Raw genomic sequence first — 25,774 nt, forward strand, 5'->3', positions numbered from 1 at the left:
TTTTTTATATGTCTGAAGAAAATTGAACACTTTTTAATCGTTAAAGTTGTGGCTCCAAGAATACCAAAATTTTGACGTTTTATAATTTTAAGTCCTTTTGGGGACAATTTGTCCCAACAGGGTATTTGTTAACTACGGTATTTGTACGTTAAATTGACAGTTAGATAATTATATTATATTTTCTCCGAATTTTGGTTAACATTATACATAATTTTAATTTTTAACAAGCAGAAACGTCTGCGAACGATGCTATTAAGCTTAGAATAAATTTAAAAGTGAAAAAAATACTGTCTTGGGTGAGCTCCAGCGCTCTGCCATCTGAGCCACCAAGACCTCATCCATAGCCAGAAAATCTTTCCACCATATTATAGGTCAAGGGGACCATAGCGACATCTACCGCAAGAGTGTTACACTTCTTAAACGGCTACCGGAGTTCCAAGTCATATTGGAAATTCACCAGTTACGATGTGCTACCCATACTAATTTTAATTTTTAACAAGCAGAAACGTCTGTGAACGATGCTATTAAGCTTAGAATAAATTTAAAAATGGAAAAATTAAAGTCTCACCCAAGACAGTAATTTTTCCACTTTTAAATTTAACATATTAAAATGTTGTCCAAACTTTATCTCGCTTGTAGTTTGCAGTGTACCAAAACGGGAGCAATTTCTTTAGACCTCATTCAAAGCAGAGAAGAGTATCACAAAAAGCTTGCATTACCTGAAAAGACTCAGCGTATTCCGCCGAACGCGCTTCATCCATCTTACACTGTGTGTTTGAGTGCAGCGCGGGTGTGTGCGTGCTGTAATAGAGCGATGACGTGATTTCCTGCGCTGAGTTATTGCTACTGTACCGGCGCTAAATGCTGAGCGGCGCTGTGATCTTGTCGTGGCGTCATTTGTTCATCAATATTCCCTCATAGCACTCTTGGTTGACTTTTATTTACGTACATGAGCATATTTTTTTAATAATATGTAAAAAATATGATCAAGCTGTGATGAGTGAATTGCCTTTAAAAAACCCGTAGGGGTCAGATCAAAAACTAAGTAATTAGTCCGACTCACGCTTGACTTGATATTTCTAACAGGTTTTCCTGTTATCTATAGGTAAAGATCTATTATGTATATTTTTTTCAAAATTTTAAACCCAGTAGTTTCGGAGACATAATTATGTGTACCAAATTTCAACTTAATTGGTCCAGTACTTTTGGAGAAAATGGGCTGTGACCGACGGACAGACAGACAGACGCACGAGTGATCCTATAAGGGTACCGTTTTTTCCTTTTGAGGTACGGAACCCTAAAAATGTGTCAATTGGTAATTGTCGTCAGTTTAATAAGTATATAAGTACCATCGAATACCTACTCTGGACCGCATAATACCTTAATTAGGTAAATAATAAGTACTAGATGAAAATGAAAAACCCACATTTTATACCTAATTCCTATTGGCGTCATCATCAAATATTTTATTTGTATTGATTTTTCGTAACGTATAACATAACCTGATTCATATGAAATTAGGTATCTGATAAGATTATTTTTATTTGCTAAATTACCCAGCCATTAGCAGATATCTGTTTGTTTCATAATTATCTTTAAAAGGCCTTTAATAAAATTGCTACAAGATTACCTATGCATAAATCGCTACTAAAAAAGGAAAATATGATATTTTTTTAGTATGGGAAATTAATATCCACATATTACAGAGTTAATTTTATGTATCAGCCGTAAAAGTGCATGGCGATTTTATCAATACATTCATTCATAATTTCGCCATGCAATTTTGCAGCTCACTGTACATACCTCCTTATTTTATTACTAAAACCCGTCAAGAATATTTTTATCTGAATATGAAGTTTAAAAATTATAAATTTCGAGCGCTGTATGATGAGGAGTATAGAAACCTCCTGGGATTGCACAAATATGGATTGCAAGCATTTAGGACCTAATGATGGTATTAAAACGATTTCTAGCTTGCTGGGAATTCATTATTCGAAATAATCTAATTTGATTCGCCTAATAGGTTAAGATCGCGTTATATTAGTAAATTAGCCACTTATATCATTTTTTCATGATAAAGTAATTTAAATGGACTAATAATTAATTTCTTTCAACTGATACCTATACTCTGTATCTTTAGGTATTTAAATAAAAGTAAACAAAATCTACCCTCAAATTCCTCCTTAAGCCAGTTGAGGGCAGATGAAAACATTACATGATCAAATAATGGTAGGTTAAAGTCAGGTCGTTCAGTGACTGATTCAGGCGGTTTTGTATTTGGTCGGTTAACCAATAAATGTTATAACTACCCAAAATCTACAAAATTGTTTGTTTACTTTTATTTAAATACCTAAAAATACAGACTATAGTCGATATTGCTATCATATAGTTTTAATCAATGTTTGATTGGTGTATTAGTAATCACTTTAATGTTATTATCATTATTGTTTTTATCAGTTAATTAATATTTAGGTAAGGTATCAGGCGGACATAAGTTCTTATCTTAATCGCTTTAACTTTGCGTTAGCTGTGTGTGTATTGTAAGCATTTACAAATATATTTTTACAACAAACAATTGACTTATGACCTCGGTTTGGATATATAAGGCAGATAAATATTAGACTTCATTTTAGGGTAACGAAATCTTAGTTTTGCCATTTTCACTTAGTGTTAGTGAGCTCTTACAGGGTTTTTTTTATCCTTTCGCGTATTTCACAAAATCAATTTAAATACTCATGTGACACTTTTACGGTGAAACCAACCCCGAAATAATTAATAAATAAATTGGTAAATTTATACATTTTCACCAAATAGATCTCTAATGTAGTGTCTATGAGACAGTGAGCCATCTCTAAAATATGTATATTCGCCTCTCGGAGTATGGCTAGGGGTTAAAATATCCCCTCTTATAAACAGATTGTGATTTTTGAAAAAATCCCCGCTCTTGTAAACATATTGTGATTATTGTGTTAATCATCAGCCTCTCGTGTTCAAAGACACCACGACACCCTATACATGAATAGAGATCGATATGCATTGGCATGCCTACTAAATAGAAAACAATTTGTTCTACAGTTTCTACAGTATATGATTAGGTACAGTGTGATCGTTTTCTTTTATGTATTACATTTTTGTACATAAAAGCTAGTTGCTTAAAATAAAATACACAAGTATTTTTTAGGAATATTCACTGACACTTCATATGTAGTAATCATAGTCCTAAAAATATTGCTTAAGAATCAAAATTCAAGCGGTTCAAAGCGGTTACAAAAACTTAGTATGACGTATTGAGATAGGTATAATAAATACATCTCTTATATGCGCATACAGAAACTTGAGACTTTCTCATTATTTACTTGCCTAGGTACTTACCTACTTTAAATTCAGTCGCTAAGATTGTAATATTTTTGTATTTTAAACCATCTCCTTTGCTGCTTATTCAATTGCAACGCAAGATAAGATACGCAAACTGTAAAAAATGCATATTTATAAAAACAATGAAAGCTTTGGTAAACAGACGTCACGGCAAAGTCACTCCGCTCATCCCACGAGGGGATGGGGCAGGCAACAACTCATAAAATTAAGCGATTTGGATGTGAGTTAGTCTAACTGCGAGGATCGCCGCGTTAACAGCTCGCTCGTTGTCTCTCTCACACCCACACGCGTCCGTATTCTCGTATACACCCACACAAACGACTAAACGCTTGGTTCGTTCAGTACCACGGCAGAGTCGGCCCGTTCCGCGCAGACTTGACATCATTAAAGTGACTCTATTGTTCCGTTCCCGCCGAAATGCGTTGACATTACAATTCGGAAGTGCGAACATTCTTTGTTCAAAATTTGTTTTTTGCTTTTAATTTGTGCTAGTGTTGTGACTTCGAACATTGGATGTGGATTCACTGTAAGTGGATTATACAAACTGTAAATTACTTTTTATCGATTTGTTTATTATTATTTTATAAATTGTGATGTAGTCATATTAATTGGTTTTAATTAATAGCATTACATTAAATGCAATAATGTTTTATTGACGTAGTTGTTAATGAGTTTGGAACTTTCTATGGCTCATTAGTTATTCATTAATTCTATTAGAATTTAATAGCATGAGATCACTTGATGGATTCGTCTATAAATATTTATTGCTTAAATAAAAATTAGGTTTGGTATATACTAATCCGCGCTGCGGGTTTGCCCGCAAGATAGGCTTATGTAGGTACACACCTATTCACATCCTTAATGCAACTATGTATGTGTTAGACTTGATTGAATATTCTTGATTGATTGACTTTGATGCCTATTTATACTTACGAATTTATTAAATTTGATCTCATTTTTCTCGCCTTTTGCATTTGCATCTACTTCGTAATTATTATATATTGGTGCGAGTGGGATGAGCTAAGAATAAGTAATAAATATCAATAACAGATTCGGTTTACATAAATAAATACAAGGGTTCGTACTTACTATAATTTTCTTTAATTATCCTGCCTATCATAATTTACTTTAATCTTATGTTTCTTGTGCATCTATCATATATATCCACTTTATTGAAGAGTAATTTGGTCTAGTACTGGGGTTGTTAATCATAATTATGAAATAATATTCATAATACCATAAAATCAGGTACATAACTTTAGTCCACAACTTACAACTATGGTTCAAGTTCAAGTTCCAGTAAAATATGTATATATTTTTCAAAATTTAAAGTGTATCTAATATAGAAAAAAAAACCGGCTAACTGCGAGTCGGACTCGCGCACGAAGGGTTCCGTACCATTACGCAAAAAACCGCAAAAAAAAAACACGTTTGTTTTATGGGAGTCCCACTTAAATATTTATTATATTCTGTTTTTAGTAGGTATTTGTTGTTATAGTGGCAACAGAAATACATCATCTGTGAAAATTTCAACTGCACGGTTCATGAGATACAGCCTGGTGACAGACAGACGGACAGCGGAGTCTTAGTAATAGGGTCCCATTTTTACCCTTTGGGTAAGGAACCCTAAAAAGCATTAGTATATCTAAGCATCAAAATAAATATAACGATCGAGTAGGTACAAATCAAAGGGGCTCGTTGATAATCAACGTTAAAAACTGGACCATAGTTGTATTATAGGACTATAGTTACCTGATTTTACTGTACCTATTACATCTTCTTCTTCTTCCTCGCGTTATCCCGGCATTTTTGCCACGGCTCATGGGAGCCTGGGGTCCGCTTGACAACTAATCCCAAGAATTGACGTTGGCACTAGTTTTTACGAAAGCGACTGCCATCTGACCTTCCAACCCAGAGGGGAAACTAGGCCTTATTGGGATTAGTCCGGTTTCCTCACGATGTTTTCCTTCGCCGAAAAGCAACTGGTAAATATCAGATGATATTTCGTACATAAGTTCCGAAAAAACTCATTGGTACGAGCCGGGGTTTGAACCCGCGACCCTCGGATTGAAAGTCGCACGCTCTTACCGCTAGGCCACCAGCGCTCTCTCTGTACCTATTACATACATAGTTATATGAATAAAAAGTGTAACAAACATACAGATACGGATACCTATTCTCTATAGCATTCGTTGTATCTTATTATATGGTTGAACACTTTACAAGTTATTAAAAACAGGCTTTTAAAGTATCTTGACACCTTAAACTAATTAATTCGCATTCAAATTAAAGATTATTGTGACTTTTCGCGTGTTCTAGTCAATTAAGTCGGCGGTCGGCAACCTGCGGCCCGCGGGCCGCATGCGGCTCGTGAAACTGTCACTTGCGGCCTGCGAGCCTCTCTGGCTATGTAATATTGAGAAACGACAATGTCTGATAAAGTCATAAATATTAACAAAGTGCGGCCCGCGTCAACTTACTCATCGTTAACTACGCTACTAAAACTACGCAAAAAAAGGTTGCCGACCGCTGATTATTAAGTGAATCAACAATTCAACATCAAGTATGTAGATTAAAAAGTAACTACTCATCATGTACCTATAAAAGACCCAGGTTTAGTTATTTTTATATGTTAAAAATAATATTGTACATATGCTTAGTTCAAGTTTTATAAGCCAAATTTTACAATCCAGCTTTTTACACGACTGCCCAAAAACAAGAGTGTATTGTTTTCAGCGTTCATGTTTTTACAAGCTTTTATTTAACTCCTGTATGTTATATGTGACGTTCCACGGGAAAAGGTACCTTATGAGGGTTTCTAGTTTCGGAGATATGAAATGTTTTGTAAAGAGGTGAAAAAATGCTCAATTTTTTTTTATTGTGTGATCTGAAACCTTAATGCGTAACGTTTGTTTACCTGTTTTTATTTTTGTTATAAGTTAGTTATAAGCCTAGTAATGTCGTCTCAGAGTTTAGTAGAAAAGGTACCTTATGGAAAAAAGATTGAAAATTCCCAAAAAAACTAGTCAATACGGGAAAAGAAGGTTGGTAGAGAACTGTATTAGCATTCTGCAAAACTAATTTGATAATTTCAGTTCTGGTTGGGGCGCCTCGCAAATATTATAACCGTACATAGACCGACATCACAAATCCAAGTAGCCTGCTATTATACCAAAGTTACTCTCGTCAAGTCTTTCTTAACTAGAATAATCTTCATTTGGTTTGGTCGCATGCAATAAATCAGCCATTGGTTTGCTGAAAAATGCCAATACCCGACGCATTACCTTATGGAATATCTGAGGTCATTGAACCTCAATGCCGCTTATCTTCAATAGCAACCGAAATATATTATTGATAAGAAATAGACGATTTATACCATCTTAACCCCAAAATATTATTAGTTTATCCTAACTGTTCCATCATCATCATGCCTCATCATGTAACTTAATCACAAGGTACCTTTTCATTACATACAAATTATTGGTCTTTTTTAAGATTATTATGACGAAGAACTAATTAAATTTGGGGCAGTTTAATGTAAATTAATATTTTCTATTCATAAAAGATAAACTGTAATATGATTGATATTTTGTAGTGATGTATTATTAGATTTATTTCCATAAGGTACCTTTTCGTAAATGTATGGAGCAAATACTGTTATTGTTATGTAAGTTTAAAGTGGCATAAGGGGTTAAATATAGTATTTAGTTGGGGTTTTAGGATTTATTTCATTTGAATGACAGAATTTCTTTCATATGTGCTCAGAAAAATTGATTGTGTGTCACATTAAAAGTAAAAATATTCAATTTTGTGATTTTATATGAAAAAGTCAGAAAATACATTTTCACCTCTAAATCGGTATTGTTTTTTGCTTAAACTGTCTGTCAGTGTCGTTTTCTAATAGATAAAATTTAAATCTTGAGAGCTCATTGCAATCAATCGTGAAAATGAAATAAAACTTTATTTTCAAGAGATTGGTTAGTATACACATAAATCAGTCGATATCAAAAGTTTCTATTTGCATTACAGAACAAGTCGCAATATTTTTTTAATCTCAGATATATAAGGTATTATTATTTGTAGTCAACTATGTAACTTACTTCAGGAACATAGTTTTTTAGGCGGCTAAACTTAAAACTTCTCTATCGTAAAGTTGCTCATTTCACAACATTATTTTCAAAAAATCATATCTCTGTAACTACGCAACCTAGAAGGTTGATCTTTTGTGTTATCGATAGCTTATTTATTGTAGATTACTGGGGTATGCATAACTCCATACCCGCCATAAGGTACCTTTGACCGTGGGACGTCACATATGTTAGTGTGGGTCAAATCTTGGAAGCTAAATTTGTCCCACTTCCCGATTTCTGATTGAGCTAAAATTTTGCATACATAATGTAAATCGGATGATAATGCAATATCATGATGACATGGAACTGATCTGATGATGGAGACAGGAGGTGGCCATGGGAACACTGTGATAAAGCAACCCAAACTAATTGTGTTTGGGGAAAGAAAAGTACAGTCAGCGATAAAAGCTTGTCCCAAAAATGAAATTTTTGCCAAAAAATATTGGCATAAGTAGGTACTGTTATGTTCCCAAAAAAGTTAAATATAAATTTAGTTGCTTTTATAATATAGTATTGTTACGGTTGATAATCGAGAAGGGTCTTTTAACAGCGTCTTTCCAAACTAAAATCGCAGCTGTGTGCTCAATAATAATGAGTTACAAATAATAACCCATCGTAACAAATATTATATTTGTACGCATTATCAGTAAGAGTTAAGTATAGTGATTATAAAACAAAATATCTGCTACCTACAGTTTTTGAGATTATAGAAACTTTCAGTATGAACTAAGTAGAGCGGCAATCCGCCAAGGAAGGAATAGGTATGTTTTGGTTCGTTAGCCCAAGTAAGGTTAATGGTATAGGTATACAACAATACAAAAATAACTTAAATATACCTAAAATTAATTAAAAAAAAACTACAGCGCTATATAAAATATTTTAATCTTAAAGACCTCCGCGAGTTGTACCGGGTGCAAAGGTGCCCATCACACTAGCCGCGTTACAACGTTGGATAGCGATGGCCAGCCTTTGCATCAGGTACGAACCCGCGCGAGCATCAGAGGTCCAAACTAATAACTGTACATAGATAATATTTGAAACTAACCCATTTATCCGATCGATATTATCAGAGTATGTATTAATAGGTACCTACCTAATTAATTGATTATAATTATTCGATGCAATTGATACTATGATAGTGGATTGTATTAATCGTTATTTAATTTATAATAATTAACATTAAATTATAGTACTTTTGACCGAAACATAACCATCAACTCTAAGTACCTACTGTAAGGTTCCAAAATTGTTATCACATTTATGTTCACTTTAGTTCCACGGTTCATATGCAATTTATTTAAAATACAAATCACTCATTTATTTAATAATGTCTAAACGACTTGACAATTAAGAACAAATTTAATATCAGCGTTGACTGTAGGTTCGAAAATTGGCGGGTCGTTGCCCATTGGCGGGAAACTTGAAAAATAAATAAAAGTAAGTTGAAAAAAGGTTCTGTTGAGAGCGGACATAAATACAATTGTTTGATTTAAATATGTATTATTGTAACTGTTAATAAATATAAGTTTGCAGGACGCATTTGTTGGAGTTTTACTGACTATATCTTACAGTAGGTACTATTATGTATCAGTACATATTTACAATAATTGGCATTGTGGACGACTGTGACTTATTGGCTAAATTATGATGGATGATTTGTGTATTTTTCTTAACAATTATGTGCGTTGTTACCTTTTGCGTTTAATTCTTACACTACGACGCATGTTGCCATTAAAGTTTGCATTCAAAATCACCCTTTAACAAAGTTGTTTGAAAAAGTGTAACTTTTGAACCAATTTTTACAATTCACGTTTGGCGATGTAGCATTTCCAAGCCGTTTTTGGTCATAAAATGATTTTAATGGCTTTTTAAATTGTTTTACCAAAACCAAAACTTGTTAAAAATTCATTATGATTAGATTACATTGTCTTTAATGAATTAGTAGGTTGAATGTTAATGTAGGTTAATCACATACCAAATCATACATTTAACAGGAAATCCTACGATATTATCTATATAAACTGATTTGGCTACGCCATCTCGATACAAACTTAATCGATAGCGATAGCCACGCACAAAGTCGCGGAAGTCCTGTTCGACGTGTGTGGGCCCTTTGATATCAACCGGTCGGGTTTTATTCATCAGTAAACTAATTAAACAGGACCTGAAGCTCTATTGCCACGGAATAGAGTGTCACATCCCGAGTTAAAATAATACTGACAGCATATGGACGATGGTTATGATTTAATTTAAATGGAGAACGTCGGAAGTGGTCGGCTTGTTCGCAAATCCAATATGGCGGGTAACGTTTGACAAGCCGCGTTTGATGCCCCTTAATTGTTACATTTCCGCGATTTTTTGAAGTTCTCTTTGATTTTAATTATGTTTTATGAGGTAACAAAACGTTTATTTGGACATTTTCTGTATATTTATTATATACAGATGATTTTACAGGAAACATAGGTTCGGGAATTTCGGTGGATACAACATGAATAACAATTTCAGTCAAAGACTAATTTGGCAATATGTCACTTTTGATTTATCCCTACATTTTAAACAATTGCTCGAACACTTAATTTGAAATGATCGACACTTAAATGCATTTTTTGCAAGCCAGCTACTTTTTGTTGGCGTCATTAGACGCCCTAAATAACGAAACCACGTTTTAATTATTAACGTTAAAGTAAACACTGTCTGATTAATTTCGTATATTTAACACTTCAACTGCTATGAATCGGTCTCGCAGCACTTTCCGCAAAATCGAATTGATAGTCAATGATTTTAGTCACTTAGGTATGGTTATTTAGCACTCTAGAGACTCAACTAAAACCCTTACAGTGCCTATAGGTAAGTAACCACGCCTAAGATATTATCAAAAATGCTGATTTCAATCAGTTTTAAAAAAGAATATACATACATAAGAAAAAGCAATGTCAAAAAACAATTTAATTTAGGCAAAATACCTATGCAGCTTTTGCAAAAATAATTTCATCAGGCACATGCCGAACATATTTAACAATGCGGTAAGCTATACAGGCTTTACCATAATATTTGCCTATGTAACAATCAATAAAACAATCTAGGGACATTTCAACCAGATCAAAAAATAAGTCAAATTAGGTTCGGTTTAACAGATAAGTTTGTGGCTACCCACCACTAAAGAATTCACTCACTTATCAGTTACACAGGTATATTTAGCATTGGATATTTTTTACATGTTGCAGCGAAAGTGTTAGCTATGTAAATGTGCCACATTAAGTGATTGTCGTAATTGTCTAGACGATCGATTGTCTCGGCGACAGTATGTCTGCCGTGCAAGCGGTACCTAATAGTCATCTTTTTTTAATACCTGTCTAACGTTGGTGTTATTCAGCTATGCTAACTATTATTGAAAACTTAGCAGACAGTAGCACATTCAATGAAGATTTCCATTGAAAGCCAAATAATCCTGTCATATTTAGCGGACCCTAGGCTCCGAAGGTTTATCTGAGGATGCTACCGGGATAAACGCCGAGATAAGAGATAAAATATAGAGATGCCCCGAATAGTGAATTTGGCCGAATACCGAATATTCGGCCCCTTTCTCGGCAGAATACCGGATATTCGGCGACCGCATGACATGCGAACATTTTGAGTCACAATTATTATGAAAACTGTTCGCCAACAAAGCGCAATGTTTGCTGAGATTTACATTTTTATGTTTGTTGAATTAATTAATGTAGTTAGAATCAATCAAATCAGACCCATGACAAAAATAAAATGTTTTGTAATCAACAAATGTTCAAAAACGTGCCTTCGTATTTAGGTACTTTCCAAGAAAACATTTTAAATATTAAATATACTTACCTAGTTAATGGTTATTTTTTTTGTGTAGGTAATTTTTCTTTTTTGGGTAGGTGCAACAGATATTCGGTATTCGGCCGAATAGTAGGCAACATTCGGCCGAATACCGAATATTCAGCAAAGTGGCCGAATAGGCCGAATACCGAATAGTTGCCGAATATTCGTGGCATCTCTAGATAAAAATCATTCCATATGTAATTTGCTTCCAAAGTCAAGTTATGAACTATCTTATGTAATAAATAACTATTAGGTAATATAAGGTGCGAGGTGTTAATTCCCTTAATGATGTACGTATTTTTTTTTACAGAAATCCTCGTACCTAAAGACCTGATTAGATTGCAATTAAAATTTCGGATAAGGTGGTAATGACAAAAATGTCTGTAACTACTGTGCAATCAACAACAGAAATCAGCATTACAGCGCTTTACTTTAGGTTCTTAAGCAATCTTGTGCTGCTAACTGTACTTATACAGGGTGGCTAAAAAATAACTGCATTCCCGTTGCCAGGGAGGTTTTGAGATTATTCTGAGCAATGGGATTATTATGGGACTAACCCCAAAATCACGAAAAAAAAAATTTGGCTGTTTTATATTACATTTCAGCTGGTCCATTTTCTATGGGAGGGTAAATTTTTTTTCGTGATATCGGGGTTGGTCCCATAGTAAAAGTAGCTCAGTATAATCCCAAATCCTCCCTGGCAACGGGAATGCAGTTATTTTTTAGCAACCGTGCAGTATAGTTGCGCACATGAGAAAGATTACATTAATTTAAATCGTGATCAGCTTTCCGGATGGCCTCACTACTTAATCCAATTTAAATAAGTAGCACCATTAATTATTAAATAACAATAATAACTAGGTGAGTCCTCTCAGTGGGGAGTCGAAGAAAAATCGACGGTAAAGAAGATCGATTCGACTGTCGATTAACTTTCTACTAATCGATCGATTTATCAATTGAAATAATTACACAATACGTGTTTCGTGCTACTATTTGGGTCCTCTATTGAGGTTAATAATATAGCCGGCTTTTGTAATAATTTAAGTTTGTGTTAGGCTTTGAGGTATTTATAAGTTAGTGTTAGGTTTTGACGCTTTTTTTCTTGTTTTCCGGACATAATATTGATGAACACAAACATATAACTCAAACAAAGATTAAAATCTAAATCCTGCCTCTAATAATTGTTAAGAACACTTATCAAATTATTAATATTGATAGTGAAAGGCATCTTTTAGGCATTCAGACTTATAAACTGGCTTTATTCCACTGAAACTACATATATTTTTCCAGTTTTACACACACACATTTGATTAGAATTAATCGAGTCGTCAAACCGTGAAAGCAGAGGTAGTAAACTTTGACATTAATAAAACATTATGATTACATTTGGCTCCCGTGTGCCTATTACAGTATTTGTTCTGGCTATTACTGTCCATAACAAAGGGTATCGATTTACCGTGGGAACGCCACCACGCGACACTAACTAACGCCTTTCTTTCATATTTCATATCTTGTAGGTACTCTGTAAATAACTGAATAGGTAGTAATAGGGATGATAACACATGCATGTTGAATTTTATAACCAAACCTAGTAAAATAGATAGCAAATGAGCAATTTATCACAATAATGTGGATATTAAAATAATACATATATGGAAATAATACAAAAATACAGGACCTGCAGGTTCCAAAATTTAAGTTTCTTTTTAATTTCCAAAAAGGAAGTACCTACGGATACCATTCGATTCCTTAAATTTTATCCAAAAAAGATTGTATAGCAACTATGTACACTAGTGGCTCTGTGAGCTATAGACCTCGCGAGCAGAGCTTTAAATAGCATGGTGCTAAGAGCTTTAAATATAGTAAATTAAAAAAATAACAATACGTAATTAAAGTGTAAAAAAATAAAAAAAGTTATATCCCAGCATACAAATACTGGGATCGAACCCAGACTCCCTGTGCAAACAAAAAAAGCGAACGTTTACAAACTGAGCCAAATAGTTCTTAGATGAGCTGACGAAACTTAGCTACTCATTCTCAAGTAATAATTAGTTAAAATTAAATATCTCAATACCTCCGAAACCAGCGAAATAAATTTTCTGAATTTATAGCCATTTAATCTATAAACATATCTCAAAAAGAAAAAACTCTTGTGATATCGATACGACTATTTGTTTCGACGCGAGGTATCACGACACCGCCATTTTTAAAAATTTCCAAAAACTGGATTGCCATAAAAAATATTTAATCATAGAATCTGGTCACAAAATTTCACGAGAATCGGTTAAGAATTGCGACCTGTAGAGGAGAACATCCGGACATACGAAAGCAAAACGCCCGAGTCAAAACGTAGACCTTCGCTTCGCTTCGGTCAATAAACGCAATATTTAACCGACAAAAATGCAATTATCTTGTTTTGTCCATACTTCAAGATGGACTCTCAGTGACCTTGACGTCAGGGATCACTTATCGTTTTGTTAGGGGCGTTTCGCGAGTGAAGTATGATTCTCAGACGACTATCATTTCTGACTTTTGTATTGCTTTATTGCAATGGGTCCCATATATACATTTGATCCTAAAAACAAACATGATCGATTGATATCGTAAATGAAAATTTGTCGTCTAGCCTATTGTCATGAGAATACACTGTTTATAATTTTAGATTATAATCATAGAACATATTCTATATACGTATATGTATAACAACAGGAAAAATCAAGGATCGCAAGACAGTAAGTTGCTTGTCTAATGATTACTGATTAGGTAGGTTATAATGATTCGTGTAGGTTCATTTACGAGCAAATTTTTGATTCTATTTTCTATGGAGTTAATCGTGTAACCATGCAGCAATATCTTAAATTCACATTCCTAACTGATACTCGTATATGGAACCGGGATTGCACTTAGTTTATAAAATTAGAATCGAAGACTTGTCATATTTCCCAGTTTTAGCGCACTCCAGCAACACAATCGATGCCACTCGTCGACTAAACTTTTCCATTTCAAAATTACACAATTGCCACACAAAAGTATTAAGGATCAGCGGCTGAAAGCATTAACGTGGGTACAAAATATAAACACAGCCTGCGTCGTTTGATGGTATTACTCGCACATTCGAAGTTATTAATAGAATAAACACTCGTACAGATAAAAGTCCGCAAACCCCTGCCGATCGATATACTTGTCGACGTGTGTAGATGTAATTGTATGCGTATAGATCGACACGTTCGGTGATACAACATGTTTCTGCCATGAGCTTTGTTTCAATTTAGTGTGATTAGGGTTGGCACGAAAAAAGTGCATTTTTCTTAGGCGAAGGTTTGATCAAGTTGAATTCCCTATAGGCAACTACCCTACTACTAAACATACGTAGGCTTCTACTAAATAGGCTTATTTAATTGCATGCTAAAACATTAACATGAGTTACATTTAATATTTTAGTAGCAATACTATTGCAATTACAAGGCATTTACGTAGAAAGACATGTAATTTTCATACGGTATCCCATTTAAATTTAAGTGACTTTATAACCATCAATCGGCAGTCGTTGGCATTTAATAGCTATCAACAGTCCTCAAGTACCAACCGCATCCAATTTAAAAACCACGATCAATTTAACGAGCCATAACTACAAATATCTCAAATTATAACACATTAACGATAACTGACACTGCCTCATTGCCGCATCGATATCAAAACCTCACATAAACAACGTCAAACCAACTGAGGGCGCAACCCTAATATCTCTTTGCAATAAAAATCAATCAGCATTCACCGATGAGACTCACACCAATTGAAAAAAGCCTTTATTCTATAACCAACCGAGTAATTGATGGGGTAAGGTTCAAATTACTTTGTTGATCGTGACTGTGTGAGTAAGTACAGTTAAGTCGACAAGATGAGTTGCTATTGGCACAAGATACAGCACGCTTTTATTGTAGCGTTCAGGCACGATTGTACTTTTCATTGTTTCTTTACCGATTTGAATAAATGCTTTACTTTTAGGGGCGGCGTACGTGTTTTTCATTTTAATAATTGATAATTAGGGATTTTGAAAAGTATGTATGTGACGTTTTATATTAAATACTTATAATTACGTTTAAGTACTGGTAGAAAATATTTCACCATGTAAGTAATGTATTTAAAGCAATATCTTTAAATACATTACTTTGCAAAAATGCTGTTACCTTATTTAAAGCATAGAGCATACTCGTGTATGCTTAGTCAGTTATACAAAAACGATGCCACTTACGAACGGTACGATTAATAGCCAACAAAACTGTTTAGATTACCGCTCTGTTTATTTGTTCATCGCGCAATTAGCGCTTAAGTGTATCTAAATCAATCTCTCAATACCGCATGTGTTGCAGGAAACATCAAACAGCATCAAACGCCGCACAGCCATTAAACCGATCCGATCATAAAAACAAACATGACACACTATTTCCGGACCTGAACAGAAAGGGACACACATGAGCGAAGACACCGAGAAAGAAAGAGACATGCAAACCGTCGCCTACAACACACCAAACGTTATAGAGCAAGCCGACAGCAGACTCATAGAAGCTCACAATTTCTGCGATGCAGATTATCTAGATAGCGAAAGAATTGAAGTAGATGATGATAAAGAACTAGTTATAGCTGATGAATCTCGGGAAGACCAAATAGATGATAATAATCAGAACATAGATGTAGGAACAGAAGAGAAAGTACAAGATTTCGAGCTATCATGGCATCCGCACGTGTACGGCAAACCGCCAAAAAAGCCTACACCGCATTCGATAGAATATATATTAGGGTTAAACCAGAAGTCAACCGTGAGTCAATTGATGAGTGTGAAGAGGTTCGAGGTGAAGAAACACTTGTACAAGAGTGCGCAGGTGCAGACGGAGCGAGTGATGAGTGTGCACAAGAATAAGCTTCAGGAGCAGCTGCTTCAGAGAGTGAGAACTAGTGAGTGTGAGTTCGTGAAGGAGGAGCCACTGAACCTCTCCGTGCCTAAGAAAGAGTGGGAAGAAGAAAAAAAAGGTGAGTTCACTTTAATGACAGTTTAAGGGCTTGCATTCCGGAATCTCGGACAAATTTTCCGATATTACAATTCCGGAATTGATACAATTGAATATCGAAAATTCCGGTATTGGATTTAAGTACTTTATTTAGGTTTTAATACGTTTATTATTGAAAATTGTTAAGAAACTACACTATACTTGTGTTTTTTGTTGTTATTAAGTGCCTCTTAGTCATTTAGTGAACTGCCTATAGTATAGGTATATTTTACTTTTCCGTTTGATAAAGCAGTGGGACAATATGGGCTCATAAAAAAAAAAGCAAAGCGATTTACTTGCTTAGAATAGTCAGAATAGTCTGAATCCTACATAAGCGAATTTTAAGAATTGAAATTTAAAAATATTTGGACTCTTTATCTTCGATTCAGAGAGAATACTAGGTTAGGAAAAGTAGGAAGCTATTATATTTAAATATTGTATAAAATTATGCATCAAATGGTTTGCTAGCAACTATAGTTTCGCCAAATAAATACCCCGTATCATAGAAGTGAATAAAAGTAACCATTTTAATAAGGTGGTACAATAAGAGGTGAAAAAAAAAACGTAGCTTCTTCAAATTAAATTTCTCTTAAACGATACTAACCTTAGGGGCTATTCATAAATTACGTCATTTCAAATTAGGGGGGGGGGGGGGGGGGGTCTGGACATCGGATGACGGTAGCATGAAGTAGGAGGAAATGGGGTCATTTGAAGCATGATTTTTGGATGATTATAGGGGGGGGGGGGGTCAAAAATCGTCAAAAATCGATGACGTAATTTATGGACAGCCCCTTAGTAAACGTAAAGTATCAGAATTTCACATTTTTTGTTGTTTTTTACTAAAAAATCGAATAAAAATATGATAAACCCTAATTCCGGAACTAGTTCCGGAATTCCGGAATTGGAATCCAATATCGAAAATCAGTTCCGGGATTGGAAACCATCCGATATTGCAAGCCCTATTTAGCACGTACTGAGGTATGTACTTGGAATGTGCGTAGTAAACTTTTTTTGTACTTTCAACTCTCGTAAGAAATCAAATAAGTCTTTGAAATGAGAACTGGGCGACGGGGAAATTTTTTATGACAAATTACCAGAAGTACCTGCTAAAGTGCTAAAGTGTCCTTTGTGCCTTTTTTGCTTTTAGTTTTGCCTAATTATATTTTTTGACTTGTTAAGTTCGTCTACTCTTCTGTGAACTTGAACTTGATTTGTTACTTTAACGTATAACACATACATAAGTAATAGTTGAATATTGCAATTAATTAATAGTTTAAAAAACTCTAGAATAACACGCTTTGTCCATTACGTGACCTTTCTCACAAGTACAAACACGACTATGATACGATATTTCATCATGGAATGCCAGTGCCTATCTTCCGGCTTCATCATCAGACCTTGAAACCTAATCGTGGTCAAAGTTCATTACTAGACTTTTCTAACAAATCCAAACACAGCTATGATACCATGTTCCATCATGAAGTTCCAGTTCATATCTTCTGGCTCCATCATCAGATCAGTTCGATAGTACCATATTATTAGATTACCATAGTATTAGAACTACATACAGCTGCCAATTTTCATGACGCTACGATCCTTGGAAGATGGTTAAATTAGTTACCTTAAATTCCATTACATAGTTAGTTACATACAGGTCGACCTAATAAAAGCGTGTTAAAAATAAGTGATAACACATCTTCAGATAAGATATTATTAGAAAACACAATAAATATTTGTACAACAAGAGATCAAAGTTTGATATTTCTTCGAGTGCTTATTTTGAGTCCCGTGCAAGCGAAAGATTCTATAATAGATTCACGAGCGTAGCGAGTGAATCTAATTTAGAATCTTGAGCGTAGTAAGGGATTCAAAAGCGCACGAGATGTAAATAACTTTGATCTCGTGTAGTACACAAAAATTTTCACCCTAAGCAGTGAGAACATACCTAGAGGGACGGAGATAATAGAACCCAAATATATCGAACTTGTATTAGACCCTGCATGTTGAAATGACATTTGACTATAAAGGTCACTTGAATATCATTTTGTCTCACTCAGTGAGCAAAATCGCATTTTGCTCACTGAGTGAGACAAAATAACTCAGTGAGCAAAATCGCATTTTGCTCACTGTTTTTAAGAAGCAAAGTACCCTTGTTCGAGCTGCTGAGGTGAAAAAATAATTGCCTACCTAAATGTTAGGTATTAAATCGAAAAGTACACCATTGGTAAGTTACGCACACGAAATATAGACTGGGGGCCGATTTTTGAATTTCGAGCGTTCGATTTCGTCACTCGTAAATCGGTGGAAAACAGCGAAATGCTATTTTTTTAAATACGAGCGGTAGAAATTGGGAATCGAGTGGTATTGACCACTCGTTTTTCAATTCTATTAGTAGAATTTACATGCCGGGTACTGGAGATATCATTGAACGAAATACGCGAAATAGAGCGGTCGAAATTCAAAAATCGGCCCCCTGTTCTCTGATTACATGTAAGTAAATATACAAATTCAAACCGTACTTAAATTAGACTATAAAAACGCTTGGAGGCGTCAAACACATCCGCATAAGCCGCAGTTAGTTACATACGTTCATAGCTATAGGGACCTCGAAAGCTAAACTGAATAAATAGAGATCCAATATCCATCGTCGCCTATCGTTTATCTGCGCTGAATTACCCCGAGAGCCACTCTAACCACAATTAACCTTTCAAGAAACACTACGCTGTACTTAATCAATCAGTATTAATGCGCCTGATATACCGACATTCTAATTTTATATCATCATCTCCCATGCGTACCCTAAAACCTATTAGACGGGCGTATTCGATAAACCTATAGTACATTGGACCAAAAGGTTCTGAAGTACTGGATCTATATCGTTACATTTTAATAGAGCTTATACTTTGTTTCCTATTTGCAGTCGAGAAACTAAAGTAGCATAGTATTTTGCTCCTTATTACTTGCTAATTGGGCGTTGAAGGTGTTTCTTATGAAGTAGACCACGCAAGCAATAATTTGAACGTAGAACGTCCAAGCAATAAGCTATTGGTCGATGCAGCTGTGGCGGCCGCGTCAGGGTTGCCAACTTATTTTTAGAAGTAAATTTGTACGGATTAATGGCAGTTGAGATGTTAATATGGGTTTATTGTCGCAATCGAAAATGGAACGTTTATTACCTGTCTTTTTTGTTGTTTTGCCCTGCTTGTTTTATTAGTAGGGTTCAGTGCAAATATGGATGCTAGGCGAATTTTGTGACGACTAAAACACTCGCAAAACTTTACGTTTTGGCCCTATTAACGACAATTATGCCCACAATGCCTGCGTTCTCGAAATACTTACATGTAATTGTACTACCTATCTCCTATTTTTTTCTTAAATCTATAAGCAGGTGTATGATGATCGGGTTAGAACATCCATTCGTTCTTCTTATTTAAGAGCAGTGCCCTTGTATACAATGTAGCTCAAACTAGGTATCCTACTCCATTTTCTGCGATCCCGTACAACATCTTTAACTCTTTATTACGATATGAATTAGAAATTAATGATATTCTTAGTTCATTATTTTAAGAAGCATGTCATTAATACTTAAGTAGTTTCAATTAGGGACATTTTTACAAGCTTTTGTTTAACTTGCCCTGTTAGTAAGTTAGTTAGTGTGGGTCAAATCTTGGAAGCTAAAATTGACTCACTTCCTCATTTCCGATTGAGCTGAAATTTGGCATACATATTTAGGTATGTAAATCGGATGACAATCAATGCTATATTATGATGATATGGAGCAATCTGATGATGGAGACAGGAGGTCGCCATGGGAACTCTGTGATAAAACAACGCAAAATAAGTTTGCTTGCGGTTGGAATTATCTCGATGAGCATTAGTTTCCTGTGGAAATAAAATTACAGTCAGCGATAAAAGCTTGTACCAAAAAAATTTTTTTTGCCAATAAGTTATTGTATGTGCGATGCAAAATTAAGTTGAAGTGCCAACGGATTCCCAAAACAATGTTCTGATTAAAAACAACGTAATGTATTCGCACTCAACCGATTTTATAGTCGTTGTTCATTTTTGATGAAGTACTTAATTTAAGTAACTATATGGAATGCTGAGATTAATAGTTTCGTATTTAATACATTCGCTGGGAGATTGGTTTTAATGGTCGAGACAGTAAATTAAAAAATAAAGTAACCTTGGAGTTCCTTTACTTGCACCGTCTTTAATGTTTAAAGTAAATTAAAGTTAAAGTAAAAGTAGGTTGGTAAACTTCGTCACAGAGACTTCGTGGATTTTTACACAAATAATCAGAATTGCTAATTTTGAAAATAATTTCGTTCGAATATGCAAATTAAGCGATAGAGAGGCAGATTATGATTTTATACTAGTTTAATCAAATTTCGATTTTTCGATGTTGGCGGTAAGCACTCGCATATTTGAGCGACAGAGAGGCAGAAAACGATTTCCGATTTTTTTTATGTTGGCAGTCGGTAGGCGCTCTGGATAGGACACAAGAATTTTGGCTCCATTTCGCCTACATAACTTAATAAAATCGCAAATATTTGAAACAAAAAAATTTAAAACAATTAGTTCTACCGCCGAAATAATAATTAAGAACGATTTACTTTGTTTTAATTTGCAACATAATTTTGTTATATTTATACCGTATGAACCTACTACCTAGTACCTACATATATTAATAGGGTTAATAGGCTACCCTATAGGATGTATTTAACTAACACGGTGACAGGGTTGCCTATGATATGACTGTTGTAGTTAAGGTTATATTTCAAATACTACTGTATTCGATGTCTCAATTCGATCTCTTTTGGAATGTAACATTTATGTGCATGTAGGATGCTTAGTATTGATTTCCTACTCTGGACTAGTTATTTACAATTATGTTAAAGGTTATTCCGCCTTGATCTCTTTTAATATTATACGACATTTTTTTACACAGATCGGCCTAGTCCCACAGTAAGCTCAATAAGGCTTGTGTTGCGGATACTAGACGACGATATATATATAATATACCTACACCACAGAATAAATAATAGTACTAGGTACACAAGACTCACTCTCTAACAAAACGCGTCTGTTACGATCAGGACAGATATGGCCGCTAGGTGGCGACAGCGCCACGCGCGGCTTATGGCTAGCCACCAAAATTGATGTGGAACGGATGTACTTTACCTGTAGCAAAGCGACGAAATCGCGGAGTGAGCCACGCCTGCCTACACATATATACAAATACTTATATACATAGAAAACATCCATAACTCAGGAACACATATTTGTGTTGAACACACAAATAAATGCCCTTACCAGGATTCGAACCCGGGACCTCCTGCTTCGTAGGCAGGGTCACTACCGACTAGGCTAGGAGGCCATTTTGCCTTTAACTTACCATTTATTCTAGGACATTTCTAGTCAGTTAAATCCAACTATAACTCACGTCCTTATTACCATCATCATCAGCAATGCAGGTTTTTGTGCGCATCGTAGTGTTTCGACCGCGGCCGATCCTCTTAACATGCTGCGCTTCATATCTCTTTGGCAAACGTTCAATTTCATATTGTAACTTGACGAAAACATGATTAGGTAGTACTATATATGCAGGAATAGATGGCTACGCGTATGGCTATCATTTTCAGAGCCCATATTTAATTACACAAACGATATAATTTCATTGTTTTTACCTTTAATTCCGACGTTTCAGCTGAGTTCTCACTCACTCACTCAACTCAGCTGAAACGTCGGAATTAAAGGTAAAAACAATGAAATTATATCGCGGTAGACCCGTTTGTGTAATTAAATATGTGTACAAAACGCGAGAGTTTAAAGTGTTATATTTTCAGAGCCATTAGTAAGTTTTTTTTGCAAAGAACTCTTTTATACCTCTACCAATTGCTTTAGGTCCGAGTTTTGGTTTGTAACTTGAAACACCGTGTTAAACCTGATGTTTTTTTAGGTAAGTCCCTATTAAGTTTTAAGGCTTGGGAGTCTTGACATCCATGATAATTTGAAAAATAAGTTAAATCAAAATCGGATGTAATAAAAACACAAAATAATTATTAAAAATATGAAATAATAAAATTGTTTGTATAATTCTTTTTGATTATAACTTTGAGTCACTGACTGTGAATTATTATAATATCTATAAATACACAATTATTTGTGTCAACCCTATACTATGGCGTATTGGGCTGCGTCGCCTGCGTCTGCGTGTCGTCTGTCCAATCGTTTCATTTACCGCAATATTTAAACATGCCTTAGTTAAATATATCCTCTCTAGAAATATTTAGAACTCTTAACACATAAAAAAATCCAGCATTCGTAAATATTTCAAATGTTGTCAAATTGTGTTGCTTCATTTCGTTGCCGAAAGCCGAAGGGTGGAAGTAACAGTGTCTCTTATAAAAGCCCGTTGGGAATTCTGCTGCATGCATAAGCTGAGTCTTCCATTCTATTTGTTTGTGTAGGTATCTTTTATTGTACCTACACCTATCATAATAAACATAAAGATCACGTATATGATTTGGATGCAGATATTGTCTAAATATCCCAATTGTACTATCGGAAAAGATAAAGTAAATAAATATCGTAAATACTATATAGGTACACTAGGCGCTCGTTGGTACAGCGAGCTGCAAAATTGCATGGACAATTATTTATGTGACCATGATTTTGGCGGCTGGGTGTTACATTTGAGCAAGAAAATAATTGTATTATTTCCCTATGGCTTATTTATTTCTACGACTAAGTAGCAGTTAGATATTGACTATGTTGCAATGCAAATTATCTATCCATTTGCAAGTTTAGCTAGATTAGAGATGTCAAATATGCCGCCATTTTGTTTTTGTAGGCAGTTAGTGTTGCCAGTCGATAAATACAGGATAATAGCGCTATTACGGCCTGTTCTTGTTGGATGCAAATTGCATAGCTAATGTGCGAGCGGCGATTTATTGCGCAGTTACTGATCTTTGAAGATCCAGACTTTAAAATACATTCATTACGCGTAGTCTACCGATTGAGACCGGGTAGATCTGACTGTCGTTTACTGCAGTTTCAGCTGCTAATCTTTGATTTATTTGCAAATAGGCGAGACTCACGCTTTGCATGGTTTAGGAACAAATTTACTGAGAAGCAATTAAATGAGGAGCTTAAATTAAGAAATCCTGTATTAAACTGCCTGCCTTAAACTTAACTAATATATCTATAATCTATAGACTTTAGTACTTATTTGAATTATATTATAAAACAGTTAGAAATCTGTCTATTTTGTGTAGATAGAGGTACCTACGGACATATTATAGGAAATATGTAGTTATTGCCGCGAACTCTCTTTACGTGATATCTTACTGACTTTTCTTTTGTTACTGTAATAAAATAGGGCCGTTATTGCAATGAGGTATTTATCTAAGCACTTCGAGTGCTTCAAAAACACGGAACAATAAAATGGACAGACAGCAGTTCTCGCTAAACACTAATTATAACCGCGCCCCATGGTCTCGCGGGAGCACCTTTAATCTCGGCCGGGGTTGCCAGGGCAATAAATCCTTGCGTAAGCGCATATGCGGCTGATGGACTCCTTTGAGCGACTGTTATTCATTTAATTTGACATACTACCTATATGAATAAAATATTAGTTTTTAATTTTACTTGAGGATATAAATAGAGCCGGTCAAACATGTTTGTCAGTAGAAAAAGACGCGAAATTTAAATTTTTCTATGAGACGATAACCCTTCGCGCATACATTTTTTTAAATTAGCCGCTCTTTTCTAGTGACAGAAATGGCTTGACAGAGTATTTGATGAACTGGAAAACCTTCCTATAGATCAAGCAAATTCATATCTCCATGGAAATTATAATTTCCAGGTCAGTTTGGTGATTTTCTGTCGGTCTTCTTCCTGGCCCCTGTTTCACCAACGTGACAGGTGCGACGAATTGTAAAATCACTGTTGCTGACGTCACAGGCATCCATGGGCTACGGTTACCGCTTACCATCGGGCGGGCCGTATTCCTGTTTACCACCATCATTGTATTATTAAAAAAAACTTTATGATATCGGAAAAAAAGATATTTCTCTTGCTAAGTTTATGACAATTGTCACAAGAAACACTACAATTGTCACGAAATTCCGACATATAACTCATTACCTGTCAAGAATTACCTACAATTCTTCTAAATCTTTGACAATTGTCAGAAACTTCGCAGGAGAAATATCTGTTTTTATCCGATATAATAAAGTTTTTTTAAATAATACAACGATGGTGGCAAACAGGAATACGGCCCGCCCGATGGTAAGTGGTAATCGTAGCCCATGGATGCCTGTGACGTCAGCAACAGTGATTTTACAATTCGTCGCACCTGTCACCGATGTGAAATTGGGGCCTGGTACCCTTATTCATTAGACGTTCATTGGGCATTTTCGTGGCATGCGTTTTAATTACTGTTCTTTAATTTTATTACTTTCAACTTTGATTTGATTTTTAGATTACATCACACGTTTAGGGGGGGGGGGGGAGGGGGTCAAGAAAATGTGACATGTTGTGACAAGGGGGAGAGGGGAGTCACAAACTTTGTGACGTCACTTTAACTTCATCAGTAACCAAAATTTTATTTTAATCATTTTATTTACTGTACAGTTCAAAAACAAGTTATTGGAACGATAATCGTTTTTATTAGTTTATTTTTTTTTCATAATCAGGTTTGGGTTATAAATTAACTAATATTGTGACAAAATCGTTGAAAAAATGTGGGGAGGGGTTTGCCAAATGTGACCAAGTGTGACAAGGAGGGGGGGAGGGGTCAAAAAACCTTGAAATTCGTGTGACGTAATTAATGGATGACCCTTTATATATCGGACCAAGCCAAGCTAACTCTGCACCCACTTTGACGTGATAAAGCGTGAGGATGCACACTTGGTCGTTGCGAACTCTGTGTAGAGTTTGCTTGATCAGACTAAATAGTTCAATTGTTATTGATTTCCATTTTGTACCCCCAAAATCCATCATTTTACTGTGAAAATAGGTCAATTATTTAACATTTTTTAACTACATAATGTACATATCGATTAAGCGCCTGTAAAATAACTTTGCGCACATTAAACCAGCCTACAATAGTGCTTGTTGCCTAGTCTAAAATCTTTTTACAAAGGCGTTAGGGCATAATAATTCTAGTCGTTAATATGTTACCTCCCCCCTATTAAAATTTTATAGCTGCAATTATGAGCGATCCAAACTACTAATTCATAGAGCGATTCATATTTGCGAGTAACGCTAGTTAAGAGCGTGATAAATAACACGCGTGCGCATCGTAAAGTGGCTTTGATGTCGCGGGCGGGGCCGCGGTCGACATTGCTTTATTTCTTAAATCATCTTAATGTGCAA

General features: G+C 35.1%; 2 protein-coding genes across 2 annotated transcripts in view; both read left to right on the forward strand.

Annotated features, from left to right (window-relative positions):
• Positions 1–3,763: 3,763 nt before the first annotated feature.
• LOC134795624 (homeotic protein proboscipedia-like) overlaps positions 3,764–25,774 on the forward strand; it is a 78,682-nt gene continuing 56,671 nt past the window's right edge. Inside the window, exons 1-2 of the mRNA XM_063767527.1 lie at positions 3,764–3,901; positions 15,716–16,373. Of these exons, the coding sequence (XP_063623597.1) occupies positions 15,818–16,373 (556 nt within the window). The 5' untranslated portion in view covers positions 3,764–3,901; positions 15,716–15,817. The remainder of the gene's footprint in view (positions 3,902–15,715; positions 16,374–25,774) is intronic.
• Positions 3,765–25,774, forward strand: part of LOC134796358 (defensin-like) — a 111,407-nt gene continuing 89,397 nt past the window's right edge. The window contains exon 1 of the mRNA XM_063768532.1: positions 3,765–3,768. The gene's annotated coding sequence lies outside the window, so the exon portion shown is untranslated. The remainder of the gene's footprint in view (positions 3,769–25,774) is intronic.

The sequence above is a fragment of the Cydia splendana genome, chromosome 1 (assembly GCF_910591565.1).
Source record: "Cydia splendana chromosome 1, ilCydSple1.2, whole genome shotgun sequence".
In the NCBI taxonomy this organism is placed as follows: Eukaryota; Metazoa; Arthropoda; class Insecta; order Lepidoptera; family Tortricidae; genus Cydia; species Cydia splendana.